The sequence below is a fragment of the Mizuhopecten yessoensis genome, unplaced genomic scaffold (assembly GCF_002113885.1).
Source record: "Mizuhopecten yessoensis strain PY_sf001 unplaced genomic scaffold, ASM211388v2 scaffold3229, whole genome shotgun sequence".
Taxonomy (NCBI): domain Eukaryota; kingdom Metazoa; phylum Mollusca; class Bivalvia; order Pectinida; family Pectinidae; genus Mizuhopecten; species Mizuhopecten yessoensis.
In genome coordinates this window covers 418,377-444,180 of record NW_018404940.1, presented here as the reverse complement: position 1 = coordinate 444,180, position 25,804 = coordinate 418,377, and the positions used below count along the sequence as shown (strand labels likewise).

The 25,804-nt window shown below is 37.7% G+C and overlaps 1 protein-coding gene across 3 annotated transcripts in view; it reads left to right on the top strand.

The window, feature by feature from the left end:
- Nucleotides 1–25,804, top strand: part of LOC110447123 (myotubularin-related protein 8-like) — a 75,793-nt gene that overhangs the window by 43,927 nt on the left and 6,062 nt on the right. For 2 of the 3 annotated variants that reach the window (XM_021492587.1, XM_021492586.1), the window contains exons 2-14: nt 5,460–5,576; nt 9,244–9,406; nt 9,864–10,015; nt 10,762–10,890; nt 11,240–11,374; nt 11,792–11,924; nt 12,336–12,445; nt 13,170–13,292; nt 14,788–15,041; nt 15,580–15,714; nt 16,613–16,739; nt 17,416–17,556; nt 19,234–19,626. In XM_021492587.1, the coding sequence (XP_021348262.1) occupies nt 5,460–5,576; nt 9,244–9,406; nt 9,864–10,015; nt 10,762–10,890; nt 11,240–11,374; nt 11,792–11,924; nt 12,336–12,445; nt 13,170–13,292; nt 14,788–15,041; nt 15,580–15,714; nt 16,613–16,739; nt 17,416–17,556; nt 19,234–19,626 (2,112 nt within the window). The remainder of the gene's footprint in view (nt 1–5,459; nt 5,577–9,243; nt 9,407–9,863; nt 10,016–10,761; nt 10,891–11,239; nt 11,375–11,791; nt 11,925–12,335; nt 12,446–13,169; nt 13,293–14,787; nt 15,042–15,579; nt 15,715–16,612; nt 16,740–17,415; nt 17,557–19,233; nt 19,627–25,804) is intronic. The other variant, XM_021492589.1, reaches the window with a different exon arrangement.

The following is a 25,804-nucleotide window of genomic DNA, read 5'->3' as shown; positions in this document are numbered from 1 at the left end:
GTTATTTCCGCACTCTGATTTAAATATTCATGGCGCATTCCTGGGAGATTAGTGGGGAACATTTTATACCATGACCACAAGCCATAATTTACATATAACTGCCATATAGGGATGTAGGGTTCAGGCGTGAAATATATATAGCTTTGTACCTCAGACATATGGACCTTATCGCATCTATAATTCATCAATCTAGTAAGGTGATTAGGGGACACATATTGCTGGAGACATTTTCATTGACCTTGACCTTTGAAGTGTATGAAAGAAAGATTGGTAAAATACCTGATGTTGATCATTTAACTGAAAGAATATATATGCATATATTCTAAGATAATGATTTTGACTGCAGAGGTTTGGCAGATTTTAATTGTAGGTAAGGATAATGGTTGCCTTCTAGCTTTGCGCCAGAGGGAATTTCCCTAAAGTTCAGTGGTCGAGCATCGGACTTGGAAGTCTGGGATTGCTGGTCTGACTCCCGGTGGTAGCACACTACTCTCTTTCCTGTTACATTTGCATAACAACAGCTGATCAAGATATGTCAAGTACATTGATGACCTGCTGTATAATATTTTTTTTACAGTCCCAAATATTTTGTGGATTTGCTAAAAAGGTCAATTTCGCAGATTTACTTTGTACAAATTTAAGGTTAAGGGGCCATGGCTCATAATGCTAAGAATTCACACTAATTTTGCAGGTTTCCTTTTTTTTGCAGAAGAATTGTTACAGGGCAAAATAACGAAAAATTAGAACCCCACAAAAAAACAACCATCTGATCATGACCTCACAAGTTGGAGGTAAATTCAGATCGTTATGTACCAAGGTCAACGTTGAAGACATTGCAAAAGAAAGGTAGTCCAAACTAGGAGAATTAAATGAGCTTAAGGAAATGGTGATGAACTGAGACAGTATTGATGAGATAAGTGACGCACAGATTGCATTGTAAATTGACCTGGTTGTTTTTGTCTCTGGCTGGTGTATGTGATTTTTGTTGTTTGGTGATTGTGGCTTGGCATAGACCATTTACTTTCTGTGGGATGTTGAGGAGCCTAGGAGACTTAGTTAGGGTGAGTGTGCTGTAGCACCCTTGGGAATGGTAGGCAGTTTGAAAATCAATTCCAGGATCGTAAGAACATCGTTTATATATGATAATTTGCTCTCTGTTGCTGGAGGCAGATATCGTTTGATAAATGAAACAAAGCATTTATGGCAAATTTGCATACACATCTAGATCTTGTGCATGTAGCTGAACTGACGAGAGCTGTTTATGGCAGTGACTTTATGACAAGAATATGGTAAGCAGACAAAAGCCTGTGATGGTGAGCTGTAAAGACAAAAAGCAATATGTAGCTTAAAAAAAATCTGACATAGTTTTATGTTTGTATGAGTTGTTATCAGATTGAAATGATATCAATAGATACAGGACAAAATTTAAAGAAAGAAATATGGGGGTTATACAACTGATCACAGTGATAAACTATACTCTTTTAAAACACTATGACTACCAGGACAACTCTCTGGGATATCATCTGTCATAGGCAAATTTGAGTGTGACCACCATTGTTGATCATAAGTCTGTACAGTGTGGTGAGGAGTTTTGACCCCCACAGCAAGCTGATTTGAGTTTACCATGAATTGTCCTTAGTTTATCCTCATCCCTATGAGTTTAATGAGACGAGTCTGATCTTAGCTGGAGAATTGAGCTCATCAGGCAATTCAGGACTACAGTCACGAGATTTGTGGCCACCAATGAGTGAGTGGAACTCTAGTCTGATGACCTTCTATATATAATCAGTAACAAATATTCCCTACAGTCAGCAAGTAAAGCTCCTAAAGCCAGCGAATCAGTGAAAAGGGCCCACTGTCAGATGGTTGAGCCTCTATTGTCAGTGAAATGAGCCCTATTGTCAGCGAAATGAGCTCCCATAGTCAGTGAAATGAGCTTCTATGGTCAGTGAAATGAGCTTCTATGGTCAGTGAAATGAGCCTCTATGGTCAGTGAAATGAGGCTCTATAAGTAAAGGGAACCCTACTGTCAAGTATCTACTGTCAGTGAGGAGAGCCCTTTAGGCAGTGAGTTGAGTTATACAGGCAGTGAGTTGAGCCATACAGGCAGTAAGTTGAGCCCTACAGGCAGTGAGTGGAGTTCTACAGGTAGTAAGTTGAGTTGTATAGGCAGTTAGTTGAGTTCTACAGGCAGTGAGTTGAGTTCTGCAGGCAGTGAGTTGAGCCCTACAGGTAGTGAGTTGAGTTCTACAGGCAGTGAGTTGAGTCATACAGTCATACAGGCAGTGAGTTAAGTTCTACAGGTATCAAGTTGAGTTCTACAGGCAGTGAGTTGAGTTCTACAGGCAGTGAGTTGAACCCTACAGGCAGTGAGTTGAACCCCCACAGTCTGTTGTGCAATGACATTCTGTTAGTGACCTTAGCTGTTAATAGGACGCTAAATCCAATAAAACAATATAAGCCCATACATTTTTTGCAAGTTGGTCCATGGATAGGGTGTTTTGGTACAAAAAGGCCATTGCAAACAAATTGCATCACGCCATGAACACTATTTACATAATGGAAGTCCAGCTCAGAGATAAAGACGAATACCTTGTAATATTTTGTGCAATACATCAAAACAGATTATAAAAAACCATGGTAGATTTTCCTATTATGGTATGGCGTTGTCCGTCCGGCGTAAACTTTTGGATGTCCGGCAATCTCCTCCGACATTTTCAACCAATCTCTTTGAAACTTGGTATACATTATAATCATGATATGAAGTTGTGTCTCCCTTAAACGAATTTTAATTCAACAATTTTTCCAAAAGTTATTGCCCTTTGTTCATTTCAGTATTTGATTTTTGTCCGGTAATCTCCTCCTACATTTTTCAATGGATGTCTTAGAAACTTAGTAGGCTAGATAATCATGATATGTTATTATGTTTCCTTGAAAAGAATTTAGATTCGACGATTTTAGCAAAAGTTATTGCCCTTTGTTCATTTCAGTGTTTGTTTTTTTTATCTGGAGATTTTCTCCTACATTTTTATAGCATGTTAGCTAACCACTCTTAGAATGATGCAGATCTTATTTCAATGTAAGAAAGTATAAAACACTATATAGCATTCGACGGGCGTATATTGTTCCGCCCCGCGGTACTCTTGTTTATGGAGTGGTTACATAAACACATTATCAATTGATCTAGTATAGTGTGTGTCTGAGGCGGACAAAATACTACCTGGTACTGTGAAGTAATATTCAGCAAAACAGGCAAAGTCACAAAAGACAAGTTATGGTCAGACTAGTCTAGAACCAGAGGTAGGTACACACAATACAAGCTGACCAGACACTGGAGCTCTAAATAATGCAATTCTGTTACTAGTGCTGGGTTAGCTTATCAAAGAAGACTTGTGGCACACACTACTTGTTAGTTTAACATCTAATCTCTGACTGACTTTAGTTTAAGAACCTGATGCAGCTTATCCCAGCCATTAATTGACACAAATTCATTTTGAAGACACATTTAATATCTGACCAGCTGTTGTGTAGATGTCTAGAAGCAGCTTACACTGGACATTGGTAATACATCAAGTTGACCAATCATTGAAGCTGAGACCAGCTAGTCTGTGGAAACTGATCATGAGGCAGCTTGCCAGGTTTCCACAACACAAGGTAACCATACATTGAAGCTTCGACCAACCAGTCTAGATTCTGAGGCTGTTTACCACACACTGACACACAAGACAAATTGACCAAACGTTGGAAGCTCTGACCAACCCATCTGTAGCCCAAGGCAGCTTACCAAATGTCTGGTACCAGATAGAGGCTCTACACGTCTTCTAATCTCCAAAGTGTTGAGTCTGACGGTTAATTACGTCAAGCTTTATAGGAATTCATTTTACGGTGAAATATTCTGCAATCTTATGTAATGTCTCCCTCCTTCAGATGATGTTAAGAAAATGGATTTTCTAGTTGATGGCAGTAAGGGTACCACGTTGTTGTTAAGAAGACTCCTAAAACAGTTTTGTCAGCCTACACAGACATCTAATTGTGACAATGTGCACATTTATTTTACTGGGACCATGTGTCAGTTCAAAATAAACCTTGTCTTCAATCAAACTGCTTGCCCTAACATTGTGCTGACAAGACAGTAACATTGCTCCCTGGTGGATAGTCAGAGTATATAGTCGGAGTATAGAGGATCAGGTGTGGAAATCGTGTCGGAGTGGGGAAGAGTGGTGTGGTGCTAGTAAACAGTTTGTTTAATGGCTGTCATTGGTTCCCCAAAGGTTCATGGACATTCCAAGAAAACAAGTTTCATAAGAACACTGAGTAACAGAGGTCATTGAGTGTAGCGAGCTCACCCTCATCCTACCTACACTTAGACAGTATGGTAGACTAAGTTTTTAAAAATTATTGATCGTGCTTCTTTGTAGTAATAAAAATATATAAAAATAGCTCTGCTGGCAATTCCCAGGCAGGATAGGTACTCTATCAGATTCAAACTCATCAGGTTCTGTAAGGGGTTGATATCTTCTGTGGGTGTTGATTTCACAATTTTATCTTCCGTGGGTGTTGATTTCAGAATTTTATCTTCCGTGGGTGTTCACAATTTTACACAATGGTGTAATTTGTGAGCCGGCCCCTAGACAGATACCTACACCTTAATTGTGAGTTGTCCATTTATGGGAAACGAACAGTGTGTTATGAGTCAGCCTAACTGTACATTTTACTTAAATTTTAATCTGACACCATACTTACATCTCTCCCTCCTTCAGCTTAGTGAACTCTGACGGCATATAAATTAGAGTATACGCAATGAAATATGGCATTGTTCATGGTTCAGCCAGATACCAGTCCGATGACAGCCATTGCTTAGTTCCTTCAACATCTGGAAACATGGAACATATTCAGGATCGATTATGTGTGATTATAAAACAAAAGGACACTAACAAACATATTATTCCATGGATGCATATTCAAATTACCTGGTCAGTAAAGCAGTTCTGGAGCATTCAACCATGTCACTTATAAGAAAAATGACATAGCAGTGTGCTGATACGCATATATAACAACCTTTGAAAAATGTTGGAAGAGCTACTCATATTAATTAATAAAAAAAATGAAAATTATCAAAAAAGTAATATAGTGTTGATCACTATGCATTTTCTAAATCCTAGCAACCATAACTACAGTAGTTAACGATTCATAGCAACACACTCCATCTGTTTTTTTATTTGTACAGCATTTAAACACATTTGGGATGTAGATATAAGGATTGACCTTCATTTTGATGGCATATATGGTAGCATAAATGCAGTTGGCAACGAACATATTCTTTATGGAGCATATTACCAGATACGCTGTCAAAATGAAGGTCAATCCTAATATGAAGTGATGAAATAAATTGGTTTGGGATTTTTTTATGGTGTATATGTGAAAGAAATATAAAGATTAAATTTTGCCTTTATTTGCAGGTTGACAATGTGAAGCTGCTTGAACGTTACAAGGTGCGACAGTCTTCAGTGGGCACCCTCTATCTGACTACCACACATCTCATCTTTGTGGATGCAGCTGGGAAACGTGAAGTATGGGTAAGTTGTCTGCCTCACACAGATGTTTGGTAAACTGTATGGATAAGTTGTCTGCCTCACACAGATGTTTGGTAAACTGTATGGGTCAGTTGTCTGCCTCGCACAGATGTTTGGTAAACTTATGGGTCAGTTGTCTGCCTCGCACAGATCACCATCCTCGAAAGCCAACCCCAATCAATAATTACGTCATTTAAGTACTCAATTGTGTGTGTAAGCAGGGTTTGTACTTTCACTAGACAGTAAATTATCATTCAAAAAGTGTTTGAATTATCCGCCTATTTGTACTGACCAGAGGTTTACCGTTATTTTTTAAAATTCTTGCTGTTTAAGGGCAAAATATCAATAACATATCTGAATGTGTAATTAAAGGATTGACATGACCATGGGTCAAATTGGCCAGGAACTCCGATATGTCTTTAGACTTGCCTTCAGGCAGTGACTTTCAGCAGCTGGTTATTGACTCTGTCAATGATCCCAACAACCCTGACATGACCATGGGTCAAATTGGCCAGGAACTCCCATACGTCTTTAGACTTGCCTTCAGGCAGGGGCTTATAGCAGCTGGTTATTGGGTCTGTCAATGATCCCAACAACCTAGACATGACCATGAGTCAAATTGGCCAGGAACTCCCATACGTCTTTAGACTTGCCTTCGGGCAGTGACTTTCAGCAGCTGGTTATTGACTCTGTCAATGAACCTGACAACCCAGAGATCGGTGTTACTGGGGACAGTATTGGTACTGGGCTTTTTTCTCTGGGTTCAAGTCTACGTGTTGGCAATCTCTCTGGATCTACTTCTTCTGGTGTTACAAAGCTCACCAATCTAGTACCAATGTCAGTCCAGTCAGATTTGGAAAGTATCTTTCTCCTAATTGTATTACCGGTAATTCAGCTTCATTAGAATACCTATAGGCAGAAAGTGTTACAAATTAGCTAGAAGTGCTACAATTACTAGTACAATTTGCCTTTTTTGGAACTCACTAAAACATGGTTACTATGACAACACTGATTGCAATTTCATGTTTTTAACAAAGTCATAAATGTATCCAATGGCAAAAAAATATCTTTTGAAAATCAAACTATTTTGGCAGTGTAAAGAATTAATTGCCTAAGTCCCCTTAGGGTCTTTTTAAGAGGGTGTTACCATACTAATACTATTTTGTAATGTAACAGATATTCAAGATGATATTGGAGACTAAACCTTGTTATTGATAGTCTTTTCCTTTAGCTTAAATTGACTCTATATCCAAATCTTGTCCATTGATCTGTCCTGATGAGTGACTCAATATTTGTCTTGCTTATTTAGGTCTGTGGTGTAACTCAATCCGAACCATGTCCATATTCATTGTCTGCTCTACCCTGTCTATTGATCACACTGTATGACTTTTACCTCAGCATTGACATGGATTGCTTTGAACTGTGCCCTGCGCACTGACCTGTATTGTGTGACGTAGTATAAAGTCTGCCCATTGACCTGTACTGTGTGACTCAGTCTCAAGCCTGTCCATTGACCTGTACTGTGTGACTCAGTCTCAAGCCTGTCCATTGACCTGCTTTGTTTGACTCAGTCTCAAGCCTGTCCGTTGACCTGTACTGTGTGACTCAGTCTGAAGCCTTTCCATTGACCTGTACTGTGTGACTCAGTCTCAAGCCTGCCATTGACCTGCACTGTGTGACTCAGTCTCAAGCCTGTCCATTGACCTGCACTGTGTGACTCAGTCTCAAGCCTCCCCATTGACCTGTCCATATTGCCCATAGTGGTACGGTTTATTGATGTGATGGAGGAGAGTATTAAACATGTAGACCATTATTGACAAGTTGTGTTCGGACAACGTTTGGCTGATAGCGAACATAACATTAAATTAGTAATGACACATTTGGATACAAAGTGCTGTAAACATGGCTGCAGTTGTCCAAACTGGTTTCCGATTCCGATAAGACTGCTGTATGTACGAGGAGTAAAACATGATTGTAGACACAATACATAACGACAATGATTAGGGACGATTCATCCAACATGTTCCCGGAGATAATTATTCTGTTGTGCCACGTGTCTGTTTAATGTTGAGAGGTTAACCTATATCACCACCGTACCTCGTTAATTTGTCATATATTTTGGTTTTTATATAAAAAAAAATCAGTATTTCGAATATGTTGAAATAAATGCAACAGGGAGAATTTTTGTAAATGAAAACATGTACAAAGTATTCAAAGTTTTTCTGCATTTAAAATGGTGTACAGGGGCTGTAAAAGATTCTTCTAGACACACTGGTAAGGTGTTCATTAGTTAACATTAAATATAAATGTAGTATGAAAAACATGAATAGGGACTGGACCAGAGGGATACAGTGGAAACAGTAGAACAACTGTACGTCTGCTGATATTACCCTTGTGTTGTACCCTCTCAGGACTGATATTACCCTTGTGTTGTACCCCCTCAGGACTGATATTACCCTTGTGTTGTACCCCCTCAGGACTGGTATTACCCTTGTGTTGAACCCCCTCAGGACCACTTTTTAGAAACATTTATCCTTTTCTACACTGCCAAATATTTATCCTTTGGCCTTAAATGTCCAGTGTTTAATTCACCTATGCATACATGTAAATAAGAATATAGTATTAAAGACATAAATAGAGACCGGACCAGAGGGATGCAGTGAGTACAGCAGAACATCTATAAGACCTTGACTAATGATATCATCCTTATGTTGCACCCCATCAGGACCACTTAATATTTTTTCACTGCCAATTTTTTGTCCTTGGGCTTTTAAAAATAAATTTGTCCAGTGTTTTATTCACCTATGCATGCTTCCAAGTATGGTCACCGTATACACGTTTTGCCTTGTGTTAAATTTGCTGTCTCTTCCAAGTGCTAAAATATTAAAATTAAATGGTTCTGTTTTACAGTATTGAATTAAAAATAGATTTAATATCATTTGATGAGTCAAACACACTGTTATCTATTGTTTTCTATCTCTACTCACATCTCAATGGACACTTGAGTTTGTTCAATGCCATCAGTTGACTGTCAAACACAATAAGTGTGGTTATCTTAAGGTACAGGCATTGTAGATGATAGACACTGGATGAGTTATACATGATTGATAACATTTCTGCTTTCCATATTGCGATATATAGACAGACCTGAAAGAGAATTGTACTGAACTGACATGCTCAACCTGTGGTGGAATGTTCCTAAAAACGGACGAGTAGGGCTAGAACCTGTGTGATAACGCACAGCACGGGCTAGGAGGTGATCAATGACAGAAAGTGTAGAATCAATGTAACATTAATGAACTGGTGCCACACATGCTACAGGTGAAGCTAGTGGTAAAGGCCCTTTGATGTATAACAGACAATTGATTAAGGTTTACAATCAATGAAGGGATCATTCAGGGATAATTTCTTTCCTTGAGATTGTCACAATTCTTTATTATTGTTCAATTATTGTGAGGTAGCATAATTAATTCTGCTATAAAATGTCAATTTACATTTTCTTTAATCAAGAAACAGAAAGTGTTCGTCAGATCGTGATTCGTAGGGAGTGAGCATCCTAGGGGTATGGGTTGATGGTGTGACTGAGTATGTGTTAAGGGGTTGACTTTGGAATATGGGTTGACATTTTTCTGTTTCTTTCACACAATAATTTGTTATTTTACTATTTCAGATTTTACATATGCACATGGCAGCCATTGATCGGTTGCCATTGACAACAGGTGGCTCTCCATTACAGCTTCGATGTAAAGATTTCCGTTGTGTGACCTTTGTCATCCCTAAAGATAGAGAATGTCAGGACATATACGAATCACTAATGGATCTCTCTCGTCCAGGTAAGCTTGTAAAGGTCACAGTCTGGCCTCTAGACTTGTCATCAAGGTCAAGGTCAGTTGTACAATAATCAAGGTCTGTCCATTTGCTATAGGATGTACTTCCTATAATTTGCACAACTGTTAAGGTCTATCATATGAATTCTTCATGAAGGCCATACAGGTATTAGTTGTACAAGGGTAAAAGTCTGTCCATTAATTGTCTAGGTCATATTATACATTGGTGTCAAAGTCCAAGGTCAGACCCAATAATTTCAAGTGTATGGCAAGGCTGTTTAAGATGTCAGAGAAGAATCAACCAATGCTTAGCTTCCTTCTCAGAACATAAGTCATTGATTTTAAAATTTCTGATTTTCTTAAAGTATCAAGTCAGAGTAATGAACTTAAGTATCGGTAATGGTATATTAGGTACAATATCCTTGTAGATGTCAATTTTAGAATATATTTTTGTCAATTCCAGCGAGTATAGATGCACTTTACGCCTTCCACTTTACCCTGCCTGCTGGACAAAAGTCCTATGGATGGGATATGTATGATACTCAGACGGAGTACTTGAGAATGGGGATTCCGAACGAGCTGTGGGTCCTCACAAGCATGAACAGGGACTATGAGGTATGACCCTAGGTCACAGTCCCTTGTCTTAGTCCGTTAACACAAGGGGATCACGGAAGGCAACTATACTGAGAGAGGGACAAAAAACAATTTGTTGAAGGATACAAAACTCATTATGTGCACCCTCTATTGATTTCAAACTGTCATGTGATATCCATCTAATTTTGTAAAGAGTGCCAATATCACATTTAAAGGCAACATGACAGAGCCCATGCCATGGCTTAAAAACTGAAGCAACAGGTATTTTCTCTTTTGGTCATCCAGAATTGGCAAATATTGATACAATATCTTAGGTAACGAGAGCTGCCTCTGTTAGGCAAGTTGAAAAATAATAGGAAAAAGATGGTGTCTCAATTGCTGCATGCCTTTCAGCAAAATTAACTCAACTGATATGAGGTTTGGGCAGAGGAAAAAAGTGGAGCTTGGTACATGTACAAAATAATTGACATATTTGGTCAGCAAAGACTAACAGCAAATAAATCTGCTGTCAAGTGTTTTATATTTCTTTGCAAAAGAAAAACAGGGTTCAAATTTTGAAAAATATCATCCAACCAATGAGTTTGATCACTGTTAGAGTCAAAAAGGGGTTCTGGTAGAGCTTAACTGTAAAGCGTTCTATATGACAATCATGTGAAACAAAAGTTCTGTATAAAAATAAAATAAAATGTTCAAACTTATGTATGTAATCCAGTGTTCCCAGTACTCAACCCTACTTAACATCACTGTCTACTCTGTCTCACACACAGCTATGTGACACGTACCCCCGGGACCTATATGTTCCTGCTACTGCCACCACGCCTATCCTGGTGGGAAGTTCTAAGTTCAGGAGCAGAGGACGTCTACCAGCCCTCTCCTACCTTCACCGAGACAACCAGGTCTGTTTCTTATCCCATGTACAGTTATCTCCCCTTGTTATTACTAACCAACAGTACTATCCCATCTTTTACTTAACAAATTGTTTCTGTTATTTACATTTAAAGATAAAGTTTATGTAAAACCTGCAGTAGAACTACCTGTCTACTGTATAGTTGGTATCTCGCAGTACCACCTCATTTTGTCTTTCTCACTTGGGTGGCAACCTTTTAAGAAAGATTTAACATTCAATGTTATCTCATAATTTTGTTGTGAGTGGGAATTTCTGCTTTACATACGTTCCGTTCAGTTCTAACCTGATTGTATGACTATGTAACTGTGTTGTGATGGCTGTTTTGTGTCTGCCTCCAGGCCGCTATATGTCGGTGTAGCCAGCCTCTCGCTGGCTTCAGTGCACGCTGTGTTGAGGATGAACAGATGCTGCACGCCATTTTAAGGGCAAACCCTTCCTCCAAGTTCCTGTACGTAGTGGACACTCGACCCAAGGTCAGTTAATAACTTATGCTATCCCAGTCTCTTCAATGATCAATCACAAACTGCCTTCAAGGTCAGTTACAAACTTTCTTCTTGGTCAATAAAAAATGGTCCCCATGGTAACTTTCTGTACTGGTAAAATATAAAGTTAGTGACTTGAACCCTCACCCGAGACAATTGCTTATCACATCCAGGGTCAAACACAAACTATCATTCAGGAAAATTGTAAATTCTTAACATTGTAGCATATTGATATAGTTCTCATATTGATGTCAATAAGGTTTACCAATTAATAATTATCTGTAATTATTGCCACTGTGGAAGAGGGTTTTTTTTCCTGCTAATTTTCTAATAAAAAAGGGTTCTTTTTGTGATGATGTTTCCTGTGTTCTCCTTGGATCAATGTGACTTTTCCTGTTTTCTCCACAGATCAATGCGATGGCCAATAAAGCCGCAGGAAAGGGCTATGAGAATGAGAACTTTTACTCTGACATCAAATTCCAGTTTTTGGGCATTGAAAACATTCATGTGATGAGAAATGGACTACAGAAATTAATAGATGGTAAATTATAACAGGGAGATTGTTCCATCAGGCCTTAAGAAGCTATCCATAAGATAGAGTTTGATGTAAACTACTACAGAACATTTGAACCAATTCTATTTTGATTTGTTTTTTATAAGGACAAATGTAATGTAGGTCCAGAAGGCTTTTTTCAATGTGTATGGTTATCTACAGTAAATAAAATCTCATACGTTTCGCAGTGAATACACTGCAGTGCAAATGTTGGTACCAGGTATACACTGAATTTTAGAACACTAATTACATTTCTTGTCAACCTCAAATTATGCTCAATAAGACAATGATACATTATTAGGTGGTAAGGAAATGGAGGCACTCTACAAAACCACAAAATTAAGTTATGACTACTTGATAAATCATTCCTATTGATAAATGTTTTCTTTGACTTAACAGTGTGTGAACTGAAGAACCCATCAATGAACTCGTTCTTGTCTAGTATAGAGGCCAGTGGGTGGCTGAAACACATCAAATCGGTCATAGACACCTCCGTGTTTATTGTTAACGTAAGTCATTAACATTCTTGTCTAGTATAGAGGCCAGTGGATGGCTGAAACACATCAAACCTGTCATAGACACCTCCGTGTTTATTGTTAACGTAAGTCATTAACATTTTGTACACCTCCGTGCCAATGTAAGTCTTTAGTTCAAGTGCTCCTATCACTCGATTAAGGTGACCTTTTTAGCTAAACATTTCTCAATTTCCATCAATGAACTGATTTCTTTGTGAGTTTACATATTGATATATCATTATAAAAACAAGTTTGTTTTCTGGTGTGACATATATATTCAGAGTTATGCCCCTTTTTGGATATATTTGTCCAGCTATGCATTTCTCAATTGATGAGCTAAATTTTTATTTTCAAATATACAGCTGTGTTTCTATTTCTATGCATGTTATATGACTTATTCCCCTTTACACACTTTGCTTCACAATCTGGTGAAATTATTTATATTCAAATACTGTATAGACTAGTTGTTAATTATTATTCACGAGGGTTTTAATTTTGCTTTCACAAATACTTGGAAACTATGTGTGAGGATAGCTCCATTAAAGCATTTGTCACATTGCATTGACAGGTGTGTTATTTTATTGGGGATATTATTAGAAAGTAATTCACTAATTTACAAAGTGTTTTGCTGAGGAGGTGTGGGGTATATTTAGTAAGTGTGTAGCTTACATTTTCAGTTGGATTTAGGGATATTGATGTACAGCTGTTGTTATTGTAGGCGGTACGTAATGGCATTAGTGTTCTAGTGCACTGTTCTGACGGCTGGGATAGAACTGCTCAGACCTGCTCCCTGGCTTCCCTTATGTTGGACCCTTATTACCGCACCATACAAGGCTTCCAGGTAATTCATAAAGAATGAAGGTTAAAAATACAATTTCCAAGCAAACCTGCAAAGCTTACAGGTGATTTATACAAGACCTCCAGGTTAATCATAAAAGGCATGAAGGGGGTTTCAGCTTCTTAGTAAAGCATGAGGGGCTATCAGGTAAAGCACATGATGTTACATGTTTGAACAGTTCTCAATTTATTTATATACATACATGAACATTGTATCATCTGTACCCACTCATGAATTGATCTCTGTGTTTTAGTACAAAATATTTCAAACAATCTTACTGTCTACATAACTGGATATGTTGACAGTCTACATACATGCTTGGAAATGATGATTTTGTATGATAGTAATACACTGTAATGGGCTGTATTGCAGTTTATATTGTGGATAATATTTATGGGATTCATATTATTGAATGTGTCAATTTTTTCGCGACTACGCAAAGGTCATGTGATTAAGCAAAAACATCGTTCCCACACAAATAACTGGCTGTAGGTATATATATGTACAGTATAACCTGGATGTATCGCCACCCGTTGTACCGCCAAACTCGCATACTGCCACCAATTACGTTAGAACCGATTTCCCCAAACTTAAATGCACCCGTTGTACCGCCAAACTCAGGTACCGCTATATGACACAATGTTTTGAGAACAGTCGTTCAAATACCCCTTTGTTGGCCCCCCGACAACACCGCCACGCTCCATTAAAGAAATGTGCCTATATTGTTGATTTCATAGTTGACTCAGCCCTGGGGGTCAGTTTTAGATATATTAATTTACATCTGAATACAATTTACCATATTACCTCTGTCGGTTATTTATTCATTCATTCACATGGCTTCTCACAGGTTTTCAAAAAAAGGAAACAGGTTGTGAAGATATTCAATATTTCAATTTATTTTACAATTAAATGTCTGACTGTGGATGATAATTGGACCAACAAATTGAAATTGATTTGATGATATCGACGGAACACAGCCGTTGTGCTTATCATGCGAATACTGTATTGTTTTGCCATGTGACTGTGACGTAACGCATCTGGCTATCACCGCGGCACTCGTAGAGTGTATTTCTTGCATGTGACACACTGATTGTAATACCAGATCTAAATCAATATTTCTGAACTAATTATTCTTTCAAAAACGGTGTGTATTTTAAAAATTGCATATATACATGTATATTTAAATTTTCATTGGTAAGTGTTGGATATGTGTCCTAAAACAAACAAGTGTTCATCCACCTGTCATTTAACAGGGACAACTTGTTGTACCACAAAAATGTCTTTGAACGAAAGGTGATGTTATATCGGGGTATACTGTATATGAATCCTAGACGGTAACATCACGGCACAACAGAAGATTGTATACCACTGATAATCAGGTACAACAAGTTCAACAGATCTGTGAGATTCAGAATAACTTCTGTTGGTGATATAATGTAAGAATATTTTTACCCAATCATATTGATAATAAATGACATTAAGTGACTTATTTCTGCAGGCCCTAATTGAGAAGGAGTGGTTGTCATTCGGCCATAAATTCACGGATCGCTGTGGGTTCCTTGGGTCAGGGGACGCCAAAGAAGTGTCGCCGGTCTTTACCCAGTTCGTCGAGTGTGTGTGGCAGATCATGCAGCAGTTTCCATGTGCTTTCCAGTTTAACGAGCGCTTCCTCATCACGATACACGACCACTCATTCTCCTGTCAGTTCGGTACATTCATAGGCAACTGTGAAAAGGACCGCGTAGATCTCAGGTACACCCTTACAATGCATGCTTACTCTACAAGGACAAGTAACGTTCGGTGGTAAGGTCAGAAAATAGAGTTAGACTATAACTGGCAATATCAAAATAGAAAACGAAGTCAGAATATGGGGCTACATCAGAGTAAATGGCAATATAAGACATAAGGTCAAGGTCAGATATTGGGGCTAGGTCAGACTAAATGGCAAAACCAGACTAAACGTCAAGGTCAAACCGGGAGTAATGTCACCTTGGGGACCAGGAGTAAGGTAACACTAGGAATAAAGTCGAGACATACTATATGTTGGCTTCTGTATGCAAGATCTTCACTCTTTACACAGCAAAATTATCTTTCATCACACCTTCTTGTGTAAGTTGAAAAAAGAATCATGGAAGTGTATTTTCATATATTTTAAAGTAGAATCATGTAAGTGTAACACTAATATGAGAATAAAGACTCTTATGTCAATAAGTCATAGTAAATATTTTCCTCCAGTGTTCATAAAGAGGATGACATACCGGTGGTTTAACATGATACATTTGTCTTTCAGACTTTCAGAAAGAACCTATTCTCTGTGGGGTTACATCTCCAGGCACATGAATGAGTTCCTCAACCCTCTGTATAAGAAAGAATATGAGGTACAACATCCTGTGGTCGTACCAGATACCAGTCCTCAGTGTGTGAGGTAGGTCATGTCTAATGGTAGGGAAAACTAATACCATTTATGAGGAATGTATTGTCAAATGGTAAGCAAACTAGTATCCATTTTAAAGAATGTCTTGTTTAGTGGAAGGCACATCAGTCTCCATTGAGTAGGACATGTCCTACATAATGGTAAGTTATCTATTTATAATTGTTTGGGGTAGATTTTATCCAACAGTAGACAAATCTTTTCCTGCTTTGTAATATATATATCCTGTTGAATGGTAAGCAAATTTGTCTTCAATGTATCAAGATTCAAAATTTCATGAAAGTTCAAAAATGTATTCCTGACATCAATCTCTGGAGCCCAGTAGAAGGTCAAGGTCACAGCTACAGTATTTATACATGATGAAAGGAAAATGATATTTGGCTTGTCTGCAGGTTTCTGATTTTTCAACCACATTCATAAAGCTTCACACAAGTAATTGTGACAGTAATCTCTTAAAGTCATTTGAAGGTCAAGGTCATTTGTTTAAGGTCAAGCTTTCAGTTACAAAGTTTTTCAAAATTTTATGAAACTTCATACGATAATTCCTGACATCTATCTTTCACACACGTTTAAGGTCAAGATCATACTCTCAAAATTTCTCAACACCATATAGCACACAATGCTTGTTTGCACATACACATGGAGCCCAACTTCCATCACTATAGCATGGGGTTTTAATGAAATGTTTTGTCTTTCATAATGATGTCATATGTACCATTTATGATATTCTTGTTTTACAAATTAAAGCTTGACAGAAGCAGGTATTTACTTTACTGTGGGAAGTACCCACAGTATACAGTTGTGTCCTGATCAAACACTGACTGACCTCCTCAGAACTACTTAAGGTAGTATGATGAGTTTCACAGTATTACATTTCAATGTTTGTGGCCAGGTTTTGGAAGGGGATGTACAATCGCTATGAGACTGGAATTCACTCTAGGGAACACATCACAGATATTCTAGGGGCGGCGAAGGATCACAGTGACTCACTGGAGGACCACATACGGCTCCTGGAGAAGGTAACTGTGCTGACAAATAGGGAAAATGTTGAAGTGTCAATATTGCATTTATGACAGAGAAGTCAGGGTATAAGAAAAAGAAGCATTCCCCCTGCTGTGAGATGGGGGATCTCAACGCTCAGTTGCTAAATACTAAGCCATGTGTTGGCAGCTTAAGTAGTTGTAAGAATCTTCCTCCCCAGGTTGAGATCCCCCTATGTTACACTAAAGAGATGAAAGGTTCTGTAAGAAATGGGTTGGGACCTATAACCACAAGAACAGATAGGGGATATAACGTCACGCTACCACAATTGGTATGCTACCCAAATTGGTACACGGTCAGAAAATGGTTCGAATTGTACTTAAAAATTAAATTTGAGAATTTCCCTTTGACAATATAACAAAAGAGATACTTATCAGCATTTCCAACGAACAGTTTTGTTTTCAGGAATATTTTAAGAGAACACGATGACTTCAAAGTAAACATGTCAGAAAACCAGTAAAGAGATGAAAGGTTCTGTAAGAAATGGGTTGGGACCTATAACCAAAAGGACAGATGGGGGATATAGACACGTGATAGTAGGGGAGATAACTATTATGAGAGTAGACAAACAGTGTGAGGATAGGAATGGAATAGAGAGGAAGAATGAGTAGCTTTGTTGACAGTATGAACTTATGACCCCCTTTTTTGACACAGAGAATCACTCAGATCTGCAAGGTGTTGGGGAAGTCAGAAGAAACAATACAGAAAAAACTTGATGGCTTCTTATCGATGGAGTCCCTGGATGGCTATCTGGCTGGGCACATAGAGGAACCACTTCCAGAGAAAGTGGCCAAAGTAGGTGTCAGTCAGTAAGGTTGTTTAGACACTTATTTCAGATAGGGAAATTCTGAGAGAAGATATCTGAGATAAGGGCCTTCCTAAAAAAGGTCTCCAAGACAGGCAAAATAGTGCCTTCTTACGAAAGATCTCCAATGAAGGGGCCTCCACACAAAAGGTCATACATGTGGCCCAGGTAAGGGCCTTTCTACTGAAAGTGTCAATAGCATCATGGGCCTTCCCACAACAGTTGTCCATTGTAGGGGCTTTTTACTGCAGTATCCAAGGGAGGGCAACATACTCCTCTTAAAAAATTGTAACAACTGAAACACAGATCTAGATCATGGTGGGCTATTCAAATCGCCCTGCCTCCGTGGTCTGTTGTCCATTGTCCGTCCGTCCTTAAACAGTTCTTGTTATCGCTTTTTCTCAGGAAGTGCCAGAGGGATCTTTCTCAAATTTTATATGTAGGTTCCCCTTGGTCCCTTATTGTGCAGTTTAACTTTTAGGACTGATTGGATAAACGAAATGGCTGACAGGCAGCTATCTTGGATTTTGACAGTGAAGGTTTGTTATGGCTATTTCTCAGGAGGTAAACTAGAGAGATCCATCTCAAATTATATATGAAAGTTCCCCCTGGTCTGTAGTTGTGCATGTTTAATTTTGAGACTGATCGGATATAGAATATGGCCGACAGGCCATCATCTTCGATTTTGATAGTGAAGGTTTGTTATCACTATTTCTTTGGAAGTACTGGAGAGATCTTTCCCAAATTTGTTATGTAGCTTCCCTAGGTCTGTAGTTGTGCATGTTTAATTTTGAGACTGATCAGATAAACAAAATGGCCGACAGGCCACCATCTTGGATTGTGACATTAAAGGTTTGTTATTACTATTTCTCAGGAAGTACCAGAGGGATCTTTCCCAAATTTGTTATGTAGGCTCCCCTAGGTATGTAGTTGTGCATGTTTAATTTTGAGAATGATTAGAAAACCAAAAAGGCCAACAGGCAGCCATCTTGGATTTTGAAAGTAAATGTTTGTTATCATTGTTTCTCAATAAGTAGTTGAGAGATCTTTCCCCTTAGTTTACTTTCGAGACTGATCAGATTAACAAAATGGCAGACAGACAGCCATCTTGGATTTTGACAGTGAAGGTTTGTTAGTGCTATTTCCCAGGAAGCACTGGAGGGTTCTTTCTCAAAGTTGATATGTAGGTTCCCCTTGATCCCTCGTTGTGCATGTTATTTTTTTAAACTGATTATAAAAAAAAAATGGCTAAAAGAAGAACTAATCAGATCTTTCTCATATTGCAATGATCGATTCTATTTCTTTCATATTAAAAACAAAAGTACTGTACTAGTAAATATGTGAAATGACAAACTCACTTTGAAGGTTGTCTTTTATACACAGCAGTATTAAGTTTAGATCAAAAGTTACCTCAAGGTGCATTTACTGTTAACATGACTCGATCAAACAGATTAGAGAAAAGAAGAGAAAAGATCGAACTGACAAAGAACTAATGAAGATGGTACAATGGTGGGTGCCAAGATCCCTGCGGGATCTCTTGTTTTTTTGTAGTACAACACTTCACAGATTTAATTATGTTACTTAAAACGTTGTGGAGTATCATGAACTTGACACTTTACCTTGCAAATATGTGGTGTTCTGTAAGATTCAATCTCCTTGTTGTTAAGGATGTGGCAGTAAATGGATCCTTGGAAACGTCACCCGATGACTCGCCACAACGATCAGATGACTCAACACAACATTCGGACGACTCGTCACAAAGAGACAAAGATCACAAGGACAAGATAAACCACATCAAGAGTGACCGTGAGTCTGGCTTTGATGAGGCCAGCTCCACAATGTCGCGGTCGGGTGTGGACGAGGTGGCCTCACAGATGTCCAAGTCAGGTATAGAGGAAGGAGTAGGGACCATGGAGTCAAGCATGCTGTCAGGGGGCATGGAGACTCTTACTCTGGACCAGCTCCTCTTGGAGCTTCAAAGCGTGGCGGTTGACTGGAGGTCCTTCCGCCAAGTCCACACCTGCACGTGCGCTACCCCCTTTGATTGCTTCACTAAAAAGGCAAGCGCCACTAAACATTGTACTCAAATACTGTACACCTATATGTCTCTGTGTAGATTAGAAATATACTTTATCATTTAATGGGCAAGAAATAATTGCACAGAAACATGGGCCATACAGTTTATAATCTGGACGACATAAATCACATCAGTCATCTTAATTTTTTTGGGAACAAATAATTTACTAAAATATTTTACTTTAAGTTTAATAATTCACTTTTCATTGAATTGTAAATACTGTAAAAGGAAAAATGCTCATTTTTTTTATTTGTGTAGCAACAAGAAGTTTATGTCCAGATTGTATTGCATCAGCATATATAGAGGTTTTTTATGTGTTTCTATTCTGATGTGGAAATATTTGAAAAAATAAACAGTTCAGCAACTTTAATATAGCTGGTTAATGTAAATCTTGAAAATGTATGAAATATTTTGAATTAAGAGAAAATTTGGTTGCCCACTTGTAAACATAAGCTTTCAAAATATGATTTACAGGATTTCTAAAAAAAAGTTGCAAATCATTGAGCTTTTGTGGTGCTCGAGAATAGTTTCACAGATAAAACCTGTCAATCAAACTACAAATGTATAGTGTTGTGAGGTAACCACTGTCAGTATATCTGGAAATCTTTATCCTTCAGAAAACCAGGGAAGCAAATTCAATATTTCTCAGTTTCATAAAATATTTATATTCAGTCTTGCCATTTTTTTAAAAATTTTGATCATTAGTGAATTTGTTTATGATGAGGTTTTCCATTTAGTTTTGATCTCCAGATACATATTATATCTTATGTATATACACTATCCACATAACCTACTGTAGTATCATGTATATACACTATCCACATAACCTACTGTAGTGTCATCTTCACTGTATACAGTCTATCGTACAATGCTCCTGGTCTTTCGTATGTTTCGGTGATGGAGGAAGGCATGTCTGTATGTAAATTGATGTATCGCTGATTGTTATACAGTATAGCAGTATATCATATATCCTTAACAATCTATTGGTATATTGTATGCATGTCCTAACAGGATTATATAGCAAGAGTCCTGGGTGCCGTATCACGACGCGTACGTAAAGTTACGGGTACCTGTGAATATTTACGTGCACGTATCTAAGTGCACGTAAGTTACGTAGGGGGTGTTTCACGTAACTTTTCACATTTACGTACGGGTTTACGTGCACGTAAATTTCACCGCAAGTGAATAATCCAACATGATCCTTAAGTTTGAAGCGGTTACAATATTAACCATTCAATGATTTCTTCAAACTTAACATACGGCAATTCTTATTTGAATCCTTTTATGAGGTGGCCAGAACTTTGAGAAGTGGAACTCTCTAGTGTCAGTAGTTCAACTAATTCGAGCCCCGTAGAACCAGAGGCAGCACAGGAGAGCCCGGTACAGCTGGGTAGAAGTATTTGAACTGCCCGGGCCTTTTCTTTTGATGTCATGTCATAGCAACTGTATCTTTTTTTTACATATATTTACAATATAAATGTAATGATAAAGAAACATATCATATTCTACAAATCCATACTTGCCAACTCTCCCTATTTCGGAGGGAGATTCCTGAATTGGAACCCTGAAATTCAGCATTTTCTTTTTAACAATTCCTATTTTCTATGATTTGATGATTTCATCTGAAAGAACAATTTGAAATATGTCATCTAAAGTGTCATTTTCCTCTTATGGTGTACATACACAAATTTTATTGATGTTTTCAATTCCTAGCATGCGTATACTTTATCTCCCCCATGGATATTTCAAAAAGTTGGCAAACAGGCAAATCTATGGCTATTCGAAATTACACGCAGTGATATTAAAGAAAAGCTTAAGCACGAGCTTCCACCTTTAACATACTTGTATATGCTTTATTACAACCGGTTGGTCGGATGGCGCAGTGGATAGCGCACTTGGCCGGGGTCACCTGCCCGACCACATTGGTTTTCTCTGGGTATTCTGGCTTCCTCCCACACTAAGACCCACCCCCGCGCTTACATCCGAGCCAGCAAGAGAGATTATTATAAGTTGTAAAAATAGGCTTCATAATTGTTGTAAAATGATTAAATATATCACAACTAATTATTTGTCTAGTTTTAGGTAAGAAAATATAACGATTTTCGAATATAAAACACGACTTGTCATTCACACTAAAAGACCGCTTTATCGTTCAATGAAAACACAAAAGGTATGGATGTAAAAGTATAAAAAGGAAACTGAAATAACATTTTCAATACAACAATATTATGCTGATTTAGAATTAGAAATATAGCAACTATCATGTACATGTACAGCTAATAACACACATGTGACAGGACCACTAATTTAAATTATTGGGACTATCTGGGGTATCGCCAGTTTAATTAAATATTGATAAGTATATTGTTTTGTAAAACTTTGATACAACTAAATATTGTTGAATTTTTAGGCTTGGAATTTTACAAAAAGGGATGATTTCAAATTCGTATAATTACAGCGGGCACAATAAAACACTGGGCAAATATTAGTAAGATTTTCTAACATAAATAAGCTGTTTGATTTGGAGATACCGCCGACTCTTGGAGTGAACCAGTATCGATTTGTCCAACATAAGCCCATTAATCGTGTAGGTATTGTTATTATAAGGATGCAACACGGTAAAAGTGTATCCTCTTCAATAAGAAACAAAGACTGATAGACTTTACAACGTGTTGTAATCGAAGCACCACAACAATATCACAGCGTAAAGATAGCGGATATATACATATATAGTTAAATGTTTAATTAACATCAAACATAACTTCCATCGACTTTGAATTTCTTGTCGGGTTACATAATCTACATGCACAATGTATTACTCGGGAAAATCTACATGTACAATGTATTACTCGGGGATAATCTACATGTACAATGTATTACTTGGGGATAATCTACATGTACAATGTATTACTCGGGGATAATCTACATGTACAATGTATTACTCGGGGATAATCTACATGTACAATGTATTACTCAGGGATGATCTACATGTACAATGTATTACTTGGGGATAATCTACATGTACAATGTATTATTCGGGGATGGTCTACATGTACGATGTATTACTCGGGGATAATCTGCATGTACAATGTATTACTCGGGGATGGTCTACATGTACAATGTATTACTCGGGGATAGTCTACATGTACAATGTATTACTCGGGGATAATCTACATGTACAATGTATTACTCGGGGATGATCTACATGTACAATGTATTACTCGGGGATAATCTACATGTACAATGTATTACTCGGGGATAATCTACATGTACAATGTATTACTCGGGGATAATCTACATGTACAATGTATTACTCGGGGATAATCTACATGTACAATGTATTACTCGGGGATAATCTACATGTACAATGTATTACTCGGGGATAATCTACATGTACAATGTATTACTCGGGGATAATCTACATGTACAATGTATTACTCGGGGATAATCTACATGTACAATGTATTACTCGGGGATAATCTACATGTACAATGTATTACTCGGGGATAATCTACATGTACAATGTATTACTCGGGGATAATCTACATGTACAATGTATTACTCGGGGATAATCTACATGTACAATGTATTACTCGGGGATAATCTACATGTACAATGTATTACTCGGGGATAATCTACATGTACAATGTATTACTCGGGGATAATCTACATGTACAATGTATTACTCGGGGATAATCTACATGTACAATGTATTACTCGGGGATAATCTACATGTACAATGTATTACTCGGGGATAATCTACATGTACAATGTATTACTCGGGGATAATCTACATGTACAATGTATTACTCGGGGATAATCTACATGTACAATGTATTACTCGGGGATAATCTACATGTACAATGTATTACTCGGGGATAATCTACATGTACAATGTATTACTCGGGGATAATCTACATGTACAATGTATTACTCGGGGATAATCTACATGTACAATGTATTACTCGGGGATAATCTACATGTACAATGTATTACTCGGGGATAATCTACATGTACAATGTATTACTCGGGGATAATCTACATGTACAATGTATTACTCGGGGATAATCTACATGTACAATGTATTACTCGGGGATAATCTACATGTACAATGTATTACTCGGGGATAATCTACATGTACAATGTATTACTCGGGGATAATCTACATGTACAATGTATTACTCGGGGATAATCTACATGTACAATGTATTACTCGGGGATAATCTACATGTACAATGTATTACTCGGGGATAATCTACATGTACAATGTATTACTCGGGGATAATCTACATGTACAATGTATTACTCGGGGATAATCTACATGTACAATGTATTACTCGGGGATAATCTACATGTACAATGTATTACTCGGGGATAATCTACATGTACAATGTATTACTCGGGGATGGTCTACATGTACAATGTATTACTCGGGGATAATCTACATGTACAATGTATTACTCGGGGATAATCTACATGTACAATGTATTACTCGGGGATAATCTACATGTGCAATGTATTACTCGGGGATAATCTACATGTACAATGTATTACTCAGGGATTGTCTACATGTACAATGTATTACTCGGGGATGATCTACATGTACAATGTATTACTCAGGGATAATCTACATGTACAATGTATTACTCAGGGATGGTCTACATGTACAATGTATTACTCAGGGATAGTCTACATGTACAATGTATTTCTCGGGGATAGTCTACATGTATAATGTATTACTCGGGGATGATCTACATGTACAATGTATTACTCGGGGATGAAGGATTGTCTACATTTCAGTGGCAGGGTCGGTCGGGGAACAGTTTCAAAAGGCGGTAGCTATCGTACTGGGTTCTCGTTGAATGACAAACAACAAATTTTTAACATACTCTCGTATTTTTTTTCAATTACAGTTTTTTTTGTAACAGGTGTGCCGAGGTTAGGTTATGTAAACTGGGAATCCAAAGGGAGACAGACGAAATGACACAGCAGTTCGTTATTTTTTTGGCAGATTATGATCAATTTCTTACTCTTTATTGATATAACGTTAGTGACGCGTCATGAACCTTTCACGTTACGTCATTTTCTCCATTGCATCTATCAACATTTTTCAATAAATTCCTGTCAGAAAATTACACATTGTTTTGGCTTGTAGCATTTACATACACATTGTTTTTGCTAGTAGCATTTACATGAACATAATTCTCTAAGGTTTTGTTTTTGAGATATCAGTTTTCATCTCTGTATCAAATTTACTGTTGATATCTTTCCTATAGGACACAATGGCCAATTAACTCATTATGGTTGAAAATCTAATAAATGGATAATAATATCAACATGATTGACGGAAGCGTTGGATAATTCTGCAGATGTATGCAAAATTTCGTTAAAATGGAACAAACAACGAAGCCTGGCGAAATTATTGACACCCCCCCAAAAAAAAACATATAACGCAAACAGATAATGAAGTAACATTGGAGACTTACATGTAGGGAAAGTCATTTTTGGGCGTAACTTACGGGTACCCGTAACTTATTTACGTGCACTCGTAACTTACATGTGCGTCGTGAATAGGACCAAAAAACTTACGTACAGTTTACGGGTACCCGTAACTTTACGTACGCGTCGTGAAACGGCACCCTGCTATGGCATATAACACTATACTGGATAATAAACTTACTACATATACTATCTACTGTGAATATCATGGAGGTAAAATGTACCAACACAAAAACATTTGATTATCAATAAAGAATGAAAATAAAATTGAAAATAAATCTTCCCCACCAGCCCTATCAGTGGTGAAATCTAGGGCAATTGACTATGTTGGAGTACTTTCGATGATGGCTACATTCGCGTATCCCGGTTGAAACGTTACGTGTGGGGCAGAAATTTTCCACGATAAACGAACACACTTGGACCGTTCTGTAAGCAGAGCTAAAAATCCACAGTTTCGGAGAATAAAAAACAATGTATCAAGAAAACTATGCCCTTCTCTGACGCATCCACTAAATTACATAACGTATCTTAAAAATTACATGTGACTTGACATTGTTTAAGAAAGACATAACGCAAATTAGCAATAGTCAGCTTTTTAGTTTCGGTCAGGGACGTCTGGACCCCTCAATCTACACGTACCAAATTTTCCTGCGGTCAGCCTC